Source organism: Podarcis raffonei, chromosome 2 (genome assembly GCF_027172205.1).
Source record: "Podarcis raffonei isolate rPodRaf1 chromosome 2, rPodRaf1.pri, whole genome shotgun sequence".
Lineage (NCBI taxonomy): Eukaryota > Metazoa > Chordata > Lepidosauria > Squamata > Lacertidae > Podarcis > Podarcis raffonei.
The window spans coordinates 60,267,448-60,282,180 of record NC_070603.1 but is presented as its reverse complement, the minus strand read 5'-3'; the positions used below and the strand labels follow the sequence as shown (position 1 = coordinate 60,282,180).

At 40.7% G+C, this 14,733-nt stretch overlaps 1 protein-coding gene across 1 annotated transcript in view; it reads left to right on the top strand.

Moving 5' to 3' along the window:
* The first annotated feature begins 2,208 nt into the window (after positions 1-2,208).
* The window catches only part of TRPC7 (transient receptor potential cation channel subfamily C member 7), a 107,154-nt gene continuing 94,629 nt past the window's right edge, over positions 2,209-14,733 (top strand). Inside the window, exons 1-2 of the mRNA XM_053376867.1 lie at positions 2,209-2,534; positions 11,219-11,998. Of these exons, the coding sequence (XP_053232842.1) occupies positions 11,246-11,998 (753 nt within the window). The 5' untranslated portion in view covers positions 2,209-2,534; positions 11,219-11,245. The remainder of the gene's footprint in view (positions 2,535-11,218; positions 11,999-14,733) is intronic.

Below are 14,733 nucleotides of genomic sequence, written 5' to 3'. Positions count from 1 at the left end.
CAGTTTTTGCTGATAAACTAATAATTAACTAATTATAATAAATGCCTTCTTAGTTGATTATGAGGTTATCAGCAAAAAATATATACACCACTGCCAACTTTGGGCAGTCCTCGGATTGCAGCCTCCATCACTTTCCACACATGGTGGCTTGAAACAAATGTAACTGTTGTTGCATTTAGAATCTAATCATTTGTAATACATATAAATAAAATTTGCTCAACCCATCACATTAGCAAAATAAGACATCATATCTGTTCCGCATCACAGCATTTAAACATGGAGCTAGAAACAATATACAAGACTGGATACAGAGGACTCTAGTTATGGGGCACTTCTACTGGAGGAAGGATGGAGGTGATTTAATTTAAACAATTCAACTTACCTCCTGCAGTCACTGGTGCCCCCTGAAAAGAGCAATCCTGGAAGTGGTGCTGTGGGATGGAGGGCAAGCCGCTGGATTGCATCATGAATGGAAGGAGGAGTTCTGTTCACAGAGGGGTGACTCTGGATCCAACTCAATGAAATTGGCCTTTTCTAGAGTACAGATGGATACAGGTGCAACACACCATGTACACACCATGTACATATTTTAAAATACAGTGGTACCTCGGGTTGCATACGCTTCAGGTTACATACGCTTCAGGTTACAGACTCCGTTAACCCAGAAATAGTGCTTCAGGTTAAGAACTTTGCTTCAGGATGAGAACAGAAATCGTGCTCCAGCGGCACGGCAGCAGCAGAGGGCCCCATTAGCTGAAGTGGTGCTTCAGGTTAAGAACAGTTTCAGGTTAAATACGGACCTCCGGAACAAATTAAGTACTTAACCTGAAGTACCACTGTATTACCATCCACCATAACAACCCCTGGTGAGATGCTGGTGGTAATGCTTTCCACTTGGTACACTGCTAGCGATCCTTCTTGGATTTGCTATAGCCTTCACTTTTATATTATACTGCTGGAATGCCTAAGCTGCCCACCAAAACAAAATTTCCATTGCATTGGGGTTGGGACAGCAGGAGAGAGATTGGAGGAATCCTAACACTTTGTAAAAATGCACTGAGCTTGAAAATGTGCTGTTGGTTCTAGGATGAGTCCCAGAAACTGACAGTGAAAACATATTGTTAGTCAATTAAATCATTGAGGGACACACAGAATGTAGAGAAAGAGCCATAATACTGATGACTCTTGAAAAGTTGCCATTTAAGGTCTTGTCATCTTTTTGTGGCTCTGCTTTGCTTGAAAGAGTCCCTGATTCTTTGCCTTCCTCCCCTTCGGTATTACAGCATACTAAGTAGCCACTGTTATGAAGAGGAGATTGTGTTCTGCATATAAACTCATGGAAGCCCTTAAATCCTCAGAGGATTAGATGTGTGAAGGCAAGCATACCTTTAGAAGGATATTGGTTACTCCTTCGCTAAATCAATTTCCCTATAATGAGGAATAGGCTTACAAGGTTATTTAATAGGTTGACAAGACAAAGGAGATTAGGAAACGGGAATATGTGGTCAGGTAGTTTTATTTTGATAAAGGAGAGGGATGGGAAAGGGAAATTAGACAGGTGCGAATTAGACTTTGTGGAATGTGGTCTCCTAGAAAGAAAGATATGGGTGTTTCAACATCAAAGTCTGGAGACAACAATTGGAGCCAGCTCTGAGGTTTGGGGTGGGATTACTGTTAAGGTTACTCTCTCTTCTTTTTTTTTTTTTTTTTTTTTTTTTTTTGCTCCTGTGAGGCTTGGAGTTGAACGACCAGAGAGGAGTGTGTCTCATCACTAGCTTTTGCCTTTGCAGCCTAAACTATCCTGTTGGGCAAAGTAAAAAAGAAAGAAATGAAAATTGCTGTGAAAGGTTCAGATACCCGAGATAATCATTAAATGCAGCTTGTATGGGAGATGTGAGTGCTGTAAAGCCACAGATGGCTGCCAAAGTATCATTTCATACCAGGTATTTTCCTTTGATGTTTCTGTGACGCTTAACAGGAATGTTTCCCTGCATGCCTATTTTATTTCCCAGGCAAAACAAAACAACTGTAAGGGATCATTCTGGACTGAATGAGGGGAAACTTTTTTTTAAATTACATTATATAATAATTGAAAACAGAGGAGTGTAGATGGGTATAGACGCTGCACACATAGAGCAGGTCTGGGTCAGGCGAGTAGGATGGGAGGGAGGGTAAGCTCTCTCACTGCCAAAGCAGCCAGCAAAAGAGCAAGAAGAGAAGGAAACCACACATCAGCCAGGCACGGTTAAATCCCTAAGGTTCCCTGGGAAATTTCCTCCGTCGAGCGAAGGTGGTAGCAATGTTGCAGTTTATCCGTAGCTCAGCGTACTATTGCTGCACGAGGGACAGAGCCGCTCAACCTTGCAGCTTCTGCCTCTGAAGGGTCCCGCTTGCCCAGATTAAATAACATTTTCAGCACCACGGACAGAGATTCGCCGACCTGAGTGACAAGCATGGAGCTCGCTGAGCCTGCCGTTCAACCTTGGACTTCAGACATCTAGAGGGGAAAGGATCCCACGCCTCGGATGATAAATGTAAGATGGGGGATGCTTTTGTATAAGGCATAGGGGATGGGTCTGTGCTGCTGTCGCTTTTTAAGGTGAAATGCAACTTGAATCAGTTTTTAATTATGCCCAAGGAAATATTTCCTGGTGCCTTCTAAAGTGCAAATTCTCTCTCTCATAAAGGAATCTTGTGAGCCCTTTGTCTGAATGAAACCTAACTTTGTGTAGATTAACAATGCAGATTTATTCTCAATAGAACACAAAAGGGTAATTTGACACTTCTTAGCAATGTCTGGTTGTTTCCCTGCTTCTTCAATGTGGGCTTTTACTTCTAAAATAAAATCAGTGCTAGGTACACTGGATAAGGAGAGATGATGTAGTGCTATCCATAACCTTAGGGCTGGAGAAAAGTGCAGTTCTGTAGATCTTATTTTAATTGTATTTCCTTCAAAGTTTTGGAAAAGGAAATGGTTAGTTAATTAATCTGATGTTGACTAGTAAAAACAGGTTTACAGAAGCATGTATTGTGAATATTAAGGATATTTAGAGAGGCTGATATAATGCCAAAATTATGCTGCCATCTACTGGAAAAACATAATTCCTGTGACTATTATAAAAAAAAGTAAAATGTTTGAATAAACGCTATTTGTACTCTGATAGTTTGCAAACTTGGAGGATTTTCAGGAAAAAATATATTTCAAAGGCCAGTTTCACACAGAACTCAGTCTCTGTAGATTTAGCATTACTTTCAGGAACTCTTACTATAGCAGCTTAATTAACATTGGTCACTTGGGGCGAGAAAGGGAATTTTTACATTAGCTTCAATGTTAAAGATAAGACTCTACATTTTCAACAAAAAATAATCCTAGTAGTATAGATAGTATTTTGCTATATGCTTATATGAGTAGTTAAATTACATAACTGGGTTCTTTCTTATTCTCAGTTCTAAATTTTAAAACTGGAACTTTTACAAAATTAGCAGATGGATAAGATTTGAAATGACAGGAAAATAAAAACAAATGATCCAACTGAAATAATTTATCTCTGAATTTCTATATAAAGCTTGTATCTCAAATAGGATCCATTTATGAAAACCTAAGATCAAGTCTTACGCTGTCAGAGCACATCATTAATTAAACCAAGGAGAAGAGCAAAACAAACTGAAATAAATGGGCAGCTATAACCTTCAATGAAATGAGGCAGAAATCTTGGAAGAGTTACAATAGTTTGCACAGGAACAAGAATTGCTTGAACAATGGCTTCTGGATATTGCTATTTGTATAGCATTTCAGAATAACAACATACTGCTAAGTTGATACTACTATTTTTGTTAGTGGGGCTTATGCAGTACATGAACCCACCTACACCCTGGAAGTAATAGAATTACAGAGTGCAAAGCACCTTATATGCTTACATGGTTATTCATGGCAAATTATGAAGGCCTATAGCAAAGTGCTGTTGACTCTGCACCCGCAACTCATTGGCATGATGATAACTTAATAGCAGTAAGTGTCCGAAAGCTTCAGTTCCAAATGATATCTCTTGTAAAAATCAAGGGCAAATGAAAGAGCATGTAAAAGTGATGCATAATAGTAGTCAGGATAATTCTCTATTGATTCAATGTACAATGTGAATCTTAATCATGTGGTTTTTGAAGGCTTCATTGTAAAGAGTGGAAGGCTTCAAAAGGGAAAGGGAGTATGAAGAGTAGAAAGTTGCTCTCAAATAGTTTATGGGTAATAAGGCCAGGTGTAACATGAACAAGCTCAAAGATGCTTCTCAACTAGGGTTGAAGCATGAAGTAAAACCTCAGTTATTCATTGCCGAAGGATGAGAATAAGTATCTGCCAGGCAAACTGTAGGTAGGCCAAAAAAGGGGAGGACTGAAATGAAATTAATGGGTTTCTGATAGCAAGTGTGACATAGATTAATTTGTGAATCTTATCTTATTTCCTATGTACATAGACTTTGGTGAAGATCCATCAGTGACATTTGTCCAAGGACTGATGAGTCCTGCAAAGTCAATGAATATGAAACAGCCACATATTTGCTACTGGCTTTCTTCCAAAATTCCTGTGCTTTCACTGGAGGCATTGCCTTCACAAGTGCAGGAGGCCCAAGCAAAGTTATCATGATGGACTACTTTAAATAGACATATATGCCTATGTTCTTCATGATGCATAATTGCTAGACAAATGAAACAGGACTTACATTGTTCTGCAGGATTTACTGATAAGCTGACCCTAGGCCCAATTGCCAATATTTGTGTGCATGTCTGAAAGTACTTACACTGAATCGTATTCCTAGAAGCTATACAATATCGGAGGTACAAGAGTTAGAATGGCTGTTGAGACACCTGGAAGGCAATGGGCTTGAACAGCGATAAGACCCTTTTAGGTTGCTAGAATGCTTGTTCTTCTCTCTTCTCTCCATACCATTTTCACTCACCACCACATACTTGCACATTTCTTTTCCCCCTCCCTCCAATATTTTTACCTCCACACAGCTGTGTCCCTGGGATCTCTTGGGGCTAGTCCATGAGGACCTACTTAATAGAAACTGAATGATATTTGACATTGTAGTGCAATGACAAGAGCTATGATACTTGTGTGCAAATTATACACTTTCGGTGAAGAAATGTGCTGCTTTTTGCTTTTGTTGATATGTAAGCTCCTTGGGTTCTGTCTGAAGCAGAGAAATGTAGAATTTACATTTTTCACTCTTTTGCACATACATCAGCAGACGGGACAACCAAAAATGATGATTTTGTCCCACATGCGCACAGGTTTGTCCTCCATGCTGGTCAATGCAATATCCCTTTTACTTCTCCACTCTTTCCTTTTTTAAAATAGTTGTGCAGTGTCTCTGTGACACTCTTGGAAATGAAGATGGTGGCAGTAGCAGCAGGGGGTTGGTGGACTGATGGAGAAAGCAGGGCAGGAGCAGCAAAGCTGAAAAAGTGGCGCAGCACGTTCCCCCCAAAAGGGACCCTTAGTCATTTTCAAGAAGTGTCAGTGATCAGTGATGGAGATCTAATATACGACAAGCCAATCTGGATCATGTGCTTTGGGTCTCTCTCAAAATCCCATCATTTTGGCAACAAGCAGAAGGGGAAGATAAACCAACCCCTATAAGCTGCTCTTGCTATCACCTTATTCTAAGATTATATTCATGCAGTTTTGGTCCATGCAAAATGATGGTGAAAAAGGGAACTCTGGAGCTGCTTTGTGGCCAAACAATCTATAGTTTTTAGAGTTCTTGAAGTGTAAATAAGTTTCATCAATAAAGAAATGACTGGATATCAGCTTGGACAACAAAAAAGAAAAATTATATACACGAAACTTTGGTTATGCATGATCAGATCTGGAACAAATATTTAGAATAAGTGGCATGTGCTGGAAACAAACACATGTCTTCTCAGAAACAAGCCCTGTTGAGTCCAACCAAGGAAGTATGTAGAGTCCATGTTCATTTCCCTCTTTTATTTTCATTTAATAGGTTTAGGGATAAGGATTGGCATAGCATCTATGATCTTACTTCATATTTATAATTGTTTTAGTATGCTATCAATTTGAAAACTAATTACATTTACAAATTGCTAAAGATGATTAGTTCATTCAGGTATAAAAAAAATTATTGGGGGAATGATGCACATGCAAATGTCATTGAAATCAGTTGGTCAAAGGCAGGCATAATTTCGCACAATATTGTAGTTTGTATATGCTACCTTTACATCTATGGATGTGGCTTCTCTGTAGGAGAATAGGAGAGGATCATGAACACTCAGAATGGATTAACAGTCAATCCCTCTTCCCCAGGAGGGGAATGGGGTCTCCTCACAGCACCCTTAATAAACCACAACTCCCATGATTCTTAGGGGAAGCCATGACAATTTAAAGTGGTGTCATAGTGCTTTAAATGGATGGTGTGAATGTGGCCTAACTTAAGTCTTCGGTTTCAATTGGTCTGTTCTTAGTAGAACTAACACTGAATATAGCCCTATGCTTTCTTCACATAGAAGCTCCTCACTTGTGAATAACTTTGACCTAGGCAAAGCTAATCAAAAAACTCAGATTATAATCAATGGGCTTTATGTTCCTATGCAGCAAGGGAGATTCACACACATCTTGTGTGAAAGACTGTACATTGTGACTGCTATGTAGTCCTCACTGTACCTGAGAAATGGAGCTGATATTATTCTAGCAACAAAATATGACTAGAGCAGGATTGGGAGAGTACTGTTTATCACAATATTGTTCACCAGTGCCATCAAATGTCAATACACCATTCCTAGAAAAATACCCTATCTTAATTGCTGTGTCTGATGAGATTGATCACTAGCAGCCTTCATAAAATATGCAAATACAGTGTAATTTAAATGCAAAGCACCATTAAACAAAAATGTTAAGATAGGTGCAATCAAGTCACAATTAGTTGTGTTTTTTTAAAGAATGCATCATGCTCACTCTATACATATGATTAGTTCCCAAACCAGGGCAGAGCAAGAACTTAAAAACAAAAAACATAATAGCATGCAGATCTCCTGTCACTGACTTTACAGTTTGCCCTGTTAATCTCCAGTCATAATTCAAAGGCAACTCAAATATATTTTAACAGAACATGAATTGATGGCTAAACATTATGCCTGGAAGTGTTCAAAGTTAAGAAAATCATTTTCTTTTGAAGGCTCCCCCCCCCCTTTAGCTAGAGCTAGAGCCATAATTCATTCATCTCTGTAGTTGGGCTACACTACAAACTGTGATAGCATAAATCTTTGCATGTTTTCGTGGAGTCAGCAGGAAGTCCCATAGCATCCAATGGGACTTAATCACCTGTGTGTTTTGGTCAGGTTTTCAGCCTGAATGTTCAATTTCAATAACAATTTTGTTTGAATTATTTTAGCTTCATGTTGCCTTACCACACTAAGGCGGACACAGGAGATTTTTTGTAGGGCAAATGCTTAGAAATGTAAGGAAGAACTGTAGAAAAATAAATAAATGTGGTAAATATTACAGCCATGTACCAGGCACGTGGCACCGTGTGAGTGTATAAGCAGTGAAGTCAGAGAGAAAGGCAATACATTAAGCACAATCTGTAACAATATACATAATCTTCTGTATATACCTGCTAAATTGAGATGACATTTTATGCATTCCATGAAGTTGAGTCTAGTCCAGAAAGTTTTAGACCTTATTCTTATGATGAAGTGGACTTTTTTATTTTTTTACGATAAAGGCAATATTCATTTGTGGCTAGTCTTTTTATGGGGTCACATGCTGGCTGTCAGTGGGACAAAAGTCAGGAATAAGGCGAGGCCAAAATCAAAAATGGCTGGCTTCATCCCATTTCTCTCTCTTTTTGCCTTCTCCATCTTTCTTTTCACCCAGCAAAACTCCAGAGCGGGGACAGGTTGGTTGCTCTTGACAGAGGTCTGAATTCAACACTTGCAGGGAGGTTTTGTTTGTAGGCTGAGGGCTTCAGGTTGCCCATGCATGATCTAATAAATATATTGGTCTTGAAGGTACCACAAGGCTCTTGGTTGCAAGAGCAGCCAGTCCAGCATGGTGCTGTCCCAACAATGGCAATGCTGCTGCCATTTTCCTTGATGAGGTGCAACAGGGCAATGGTGAGGTTGAGTCTGCCCAGGTACACCGAGAGACCAATCCAGAACTCTCACCAGTGCACCTGGGGAGCCCCAACCCAACCATTGCCCTGCCCCCCTTCAGCTAAGTGTTGCCAATCAGGAGAATGGCTCTGCCCCATGCCTGCCCCACGCCTGCAGCCCTGCTTTCCTGCTTTAGTGTGCAGACACTGTGGGAATGTAGCCTAATGTGGGATTTCTCCTTGTAGAGTGTAGAAAGCTATCAATAAGTAATACAAAACCAGAAAAGTGATAAGCAATTGCAAGATGGTGGACTTGGTCCTTATTGACTTATTTTTACCATAACTTTTGCTTGCCTGCTTTCCCCCACTTCATTTCAGTCAAACTTTTTCTCAGCTTCCATGAAAGTCATGTATTTAAGAAATTACCCCTTTGACAGGATGGTTTCCATACATTCTGTTCCAGCAATCTCCTTGTTTGGGATCATATGTAGGTTTCTCCTTAAGCTCTGGGGCTGCCATTTGCTTTTCTATGTAGTTCCCAACAACCAGAGCTTCCCACATGTCTGCAGCCACACAAAATAAGCCTGCAACCTTATTCAGGTCTCATTGCAGGAGGTCCAGGAGGCCCTTGTCACTGAATCCCCTGCTGAAGTCTGGGCCCCTGGCGCATGCCCAGCCATGCTGGTTCTTTGCTCCAGCTCTGTTCAAGTCCACACTTGGCCATTGTTTCATTAAAAGCTCACCACCACTTTTACTCCTCATCATTCAGTTTGAATCTGTTTGGCTTTGTTGTTCATCCTTTGTGATTTGGAAAGCTACAGAAATGTTCTAAACAGCCAACTCATCTGACAAGTAATTGGAACTCAGCCTCCCAATACTTTGAAAAAGTTAGCCATAAATATTGGCATTTAATTCTCAATGGGAAATGGCTGTGCTGATGGCAAAAATAAATTTCGCTACTATCAAATTGCTCCCTCCCTACCCCTCCCACCTCTCTTGACCTGGTTTAACAATAAATGTGATTATGGAAAGTAATTAATATGTCTAGACCCTTTGGGGGTGGGTGCTGAGCACACCTTTTTGTTTATATCTCTTTGACAATGTCTACAATGGACCATAATTTAGACTTGCCATAGGTCAGGAAAATTCCTGACATGTCCTGGTTTTTGGGTGTAAAAATGGTGTCAGGGCTAATTTTGCTGAATAGTCAAAATGTCAGGAAAAAACCTGGATGTATGGTAATTGACTATTCTACCAGCTTCCAGGGAGCTGTGTGTCTGAAATAACCCCATAGCACAAGATAGATATTCTAAACCATCCCGGTTGTGGTTTGTTCTTGTTTTTTTAAAGAATTAAATTATATCAAGCGTTTAGGAGTAAATATTTCCCTTTTTCCTAGACATGAAACCTGTGATCCTATGGTCACTGGGAGGGCGTCCCAGAGGCTGTAAGATCCCCTGACATGCTCCAGTAATTTAGGACAAAGTACTTCAGCCTCAGAGCTGGTTTGGTTTATTTCTCTCCCACTTTAATTAATCAGAGGGAAGGGGTGTGTGTGTGTGTTTAAAATGGAACAGGAGGTCTCAGTCTCACCCAACTTCATTGCTGCTCTACCAGCATGGACCTAGCATGACACAGAGTTTTGCTGGGTGAAAAGAAAGATGGAGAAGGCAAAAAGAGAGAGAAATGGGATGAAGTCAGGTAGCTCATTCATATTTGGTTTTCTACCCGTTTTCTACCTGCTAATATAAAGCAGATATTTTCTCTCATTAGCAATAGAATTTCACCTGATGATTACTATTGCAATTCTAGGATTCCACTGGAGCTACCTAGCCATTTATCATCTAAATCACACTTGAGCACTAAGTGAACACCTGCATTTTGATGTGATGTTTCATAGATCCCTAGGGATTCTCCAGGAAGGAAATCTTCTTAATAGGTGACCTTTGGCAATCTTTGGTTTTAAATTGTGACATGAGATCTCAGCGGAGAATATACGTTCAGATGTAGGAATCTATTAGGAAGATTAATGACTTCAGAGAAGCGATGTGGCTTATATATTACTATTACAGTTTCAGTTTTCAAACAATATATTGTAAAACTGCTGAGAACCTGGAAAAGAATGTTGCCATGAATTATTGAATCTTGTGCCCTTCTTTCATCAGTACTTAATTGCCCCTGGAATGATTCCAAGTAGTATTGAATTATTGACCATACAATTTACTGTGGTGAATTCCACTTTGTGTGAGCCTTTGAAGGTGTCATCCAAAATGCAAACATTATTTTTGACTTTATTGAGCTCTGAATCCAAATCCCAAGTTTCTATGTAATTAAAGTGTGCTGTGATAGTAAAATTCTGCTTAAAAAGGAAAATCTCAGTGAAACAAACCCAGATATATGCCTGATCCTTTAATGGCCACTTCATAACTTTGGATGATGCAGCAACAATCAAATCTGTACTTCACTCTATAAGTATGACCAATATTCATTACAGGTCAGTATATTAAGATATTGGTAAATCCTTTTAAAACATGCCATGTTGACAAGCTTTTGTGTGCCTGCTTTAGAAGAAACTTTATGATTTGAAATAATGGATATGATCCAGTTGAAGTTAAGCTCAAAGTAGATGTTACTTTAATTGCTTAGTTAGTAGTTACAACATGGAATTATTATTTTTATTTTAAAGTTGGACAGGAATTGTAGTACTTGAGGTGGAGAGGTTTAACACAGCCTTCCTTAACTGCTGTCAAAAATATCCCACCGTACACCAGAAATTAACCTTAAATGAAATCTCCAATTGGTGCCAACTAAACTAATTCTACTTTCAGTCTCAGAAACCTTTCCTTGGGTTGCACCCAGCTTAGAGTAGACCCACTGAAATGAATAGACCTAAGTTAGTTATGCCCATTAATTCCAATGGGTTTATTCTGACTATGACAAACATGTGTTTCAATAGCAGAGTTAAGCACCTAAGACTTTCTGCTTGACTCTTTTATGGATATCACTGGGAAATAAAAGTCAGATCAAGCACAAGGTAATCAATAGATGGATAGACAGACAGACAGCATTCGCCTTTTAGAAATCCACTATATTCTGCTCTTTCCCCCCAGGCTTGAAAAACCACATATCTGAAAATCATGCATCGACGGCACACCACCCTCCGGGAGAAAGGGCGGAGGCAGGCCACCCGAGGCCCAGCCTACATGTTCAATGAGAAAGGCACCAGCTTGACACCTGAGGAAGAGCGCTTCTTGGATTCAGCAGAATATGGGAACATCCCGGTGGTACGGAAAATGCTGGAGGAATCCAAAACTTTGAACTTCAACTGTGTTGATTACATGGGACAAAATGCTCTGCAGCTTGCAGTGGGCAATGAACACCTGGAAGTCACTGAACTCCTTCTGAAGAAGGAGAATCTGGCTCGCGTTGGGGATGCACTCTTGTTAGCCATCAGCAAAGGATATGTGCGTATTGTGGAAGCAATATTGAACCACCCGGCCTTTGCACAGGGACAACGTCTCACTCTCAGCCCCCTCGAGCAAGAGCTACGAGACGACGATTTTTACGCTTATGATGAAGATGGAACGCGCTTTTCCCATGACATTACTCCTATCATACTTGCTGCTCATTGCCAGGAATATGAAATTGTTCATATATTGCTGCTGAAAGGGGCACGGATAGAAAGGCCCCACGACTACTTCTGTAAGTGCAATGAATGCTTTGAGAAGCAAAGGAAAGATTCCTTCAGTCATTCGCGATCGAGGATGAATGCCTACAAAGGATTAGCAAGTGCCGCTTATTTGGCTCTTTCTAGTGAAGACCCTGTTCTTACCGCTTTAGAGCTAAGCAACGAACTGGCAAGACTAGCCAACATTGAGACAGAATTTAAGGTAATACAAGATGAAAATCTTTTCTCCCCCTCCAACACACACACACACACACACACACATGTAATGATATCATAGAGTTTACAAAGAAAATGTAAGACCGGACTAAACTACCGTATTTTTCCATGTATAAGACTAGGTCCCCCCCCCCAAAAAAAATAATGTCCAAAATTTGGGGGTGTCTTATACATGGATAGATCTTCCCCTATTTTCTTAAATTGGAGTCCCCAAAATTAAGGGGCATCTCATACATGGGGGCGTCTTATAGACGGCAAAATACTGTATATGTTAAATGTATGTGTTTAAAATGTCTGCATTTTGTTTTTCAAATTGCAGCCATGATGTTGGGGGTGGATTAGAATCAGAACCATGGTGGGCAGGGGAGGGAAATGATCTGTTCCTCATGTGCTGAGATCCCAGTGAAAATCCCTCCCCAAACAGCTCTTCATCCTTAGAAGAGAGCTGCTATTAATGTCGAAGTAGCAAATTCAGAGGGGTGTAGGATGGCACCATGGAGGGAAAGGGTTAAAATTATTTTCATACACACATGCACACACACACACACTATGGTTGCATCTCTGCTTGGGCCCTTGCAGCTTCTATTTGATAAACAAAAAACACGACACCATAAATGCATGCACACATTTAAGGTATCTCCTGGTCTGACCATTTGAGAAAGCACATGTATCAGGGATTGGCAGGACTCCAAGGAATGTGTGGCAGAAGCAGCGGGGTCAGAGGCTGGTCCAGGAGAAGCGGGTAGTGATTTGTGCAGTTTTGTGCCTCTTGAAAGGCAGCAGCCAGGGCTGGAGGAAGGGGAAGAGTCTGAGCAGTCAGGGAAAGAAGAGGAGGTGCAGGACACAAGGCTGGGGCTGGAGGACAGGGAAGAGTTGTAGCAGCGGGAGACAAGGGAAGAAGGGCAGAATGCACCAGAAGTGGATGAAGGGATGGGGCCTGAGAGGGGGGTGTGTGGAATCCCATCCATCCCTTTCCCTGCTGTCCCCCAGGACCAGGAGGGGCTTAAAGAGGAAGGTCCAGCAGCAACTTCCATGCTGGTTGCTTGCGTGCATCCCATCAGATGAAGGTACTTAAGCTTGGACAGAGGCATGGTCAAGCTGTTGCCCCAGAAGTCCAGCCTAGAGCACAAGCCTGGTGAGGGGATGCCATCTATTTAGTTGTCAGAAGTGTGTGTGTTCCGTGCATCTTAAGAGTTACCGTATATGTGCGCTTTGTCAATAATGAATTAAGCTACCATCTATTTGTCCTACTTGGGCTCAGCGTGCTCAGGATAACATTCTAGAAGTTGCTATAAAGAAATCTTATTTCAGCCTAGATTGATGGTTTTAGATGTATGGATGAAAGAAACATGAATCAATTTGATTTGCGTCACTCATGTAACAATGATCACCAGAATGTGGAAACGAGAACCCTTCTTGGTTCTGCTTGGCAGGTTGTTAGAATCTGTGGATGTTTCCATTCCATGCCAGCTTTGCCTACACTTAAAATCATGGCTCTGTTCCATCCTATAATTTTGGCCAGGGACCAATGGATGAGGCCTATGCATTTCAAAATGTAAATGGAACAAACATCTCCCCCATCCCTATTAGAACCCAACGTATTTTCACATTTGAACCAAATCCTGAAAAGCTAGTTTCAAACATAGTATCTCAAATCTTACTGGAAAAGTCATTGATGTTATTCATGCTTCTGTTAAGAAGGGTAGAGTTCTAGCTATGGTTTCTTGGAGGGTGCTTGAAATGGTCACAGTCTGATGCTTAATCCCCATCGATCTATTAACCTGTTCCCAAATGTCTGTCTTTGGGAATGTAGTCGTTTCAGTTTCAGAAGTACCATGATGCTATAGCTTCCAAGCTCTCTATCAGTTTTGCTTTTGGGTTCCTGAGAGACTGTGCACACTCCTGCCCTTCCATTCAATGGGTACATTGGCTCTGGTGACACCTGGAGTCAGGTACCATCAATAGGTTGCCCTCTGTAGGTATCAGAAATCCTACAGTCATGGTGCGCACTACTTAGTTCCTTCACCCTCTTTTCCCTGCCACTGAAATTCACCTGCCGCCTTTAAACAAACAAACAAAAAACCCTGATATGGTTCCTCTGCACATTAAGTCTTTGCAGAAGTGTTTGGGGCCGGGAGAACAGCTCTGAAAAAGAAAAGAAAAAGCCCTTTCTTTTTTGAATGTGTCAAGATGTCAGCACAACTGATGGATTGGTTCCAACCTCTGTGACTTCAGTACCTGGGAGTTTGGAAGGAAGGGGGATAAGACAGAAAATGGTCCTGACCACTGCTAGAGGCAAGAATCAATATGACAGCTGTACTGCCTTCATTTTGAAAAGGACACCACCAAGTATCTAGAATTGTTAATTGAAGTAGGAATAGCATTTGCTTTGAATGCACCCATATTTCTGTTAGCACGCCTCTGGCTGCCAGAGGTGTTTTAAAGATTAAGAATCAATCCAGATAAGAAATGAGTTTCAGAAAGTGTGTAATCATCAGAAACAGGGGTCTGAATTGCAAGGAATTCTGCAGTTATATGTGGTGGACATGTTGACTGCTTGCAGGGAAAATAACAGTAAAATATATTATGCAATAGACATTCACCTCAAATTAGATATTGATTACCCAGCCATGTTTCTTCTAATGAGCATAGGTGTTAATCCCATCAATACTTAATTGAGAAATCAGTATTTCTGTGTAGGATTTTCAGCTAGAACTATTT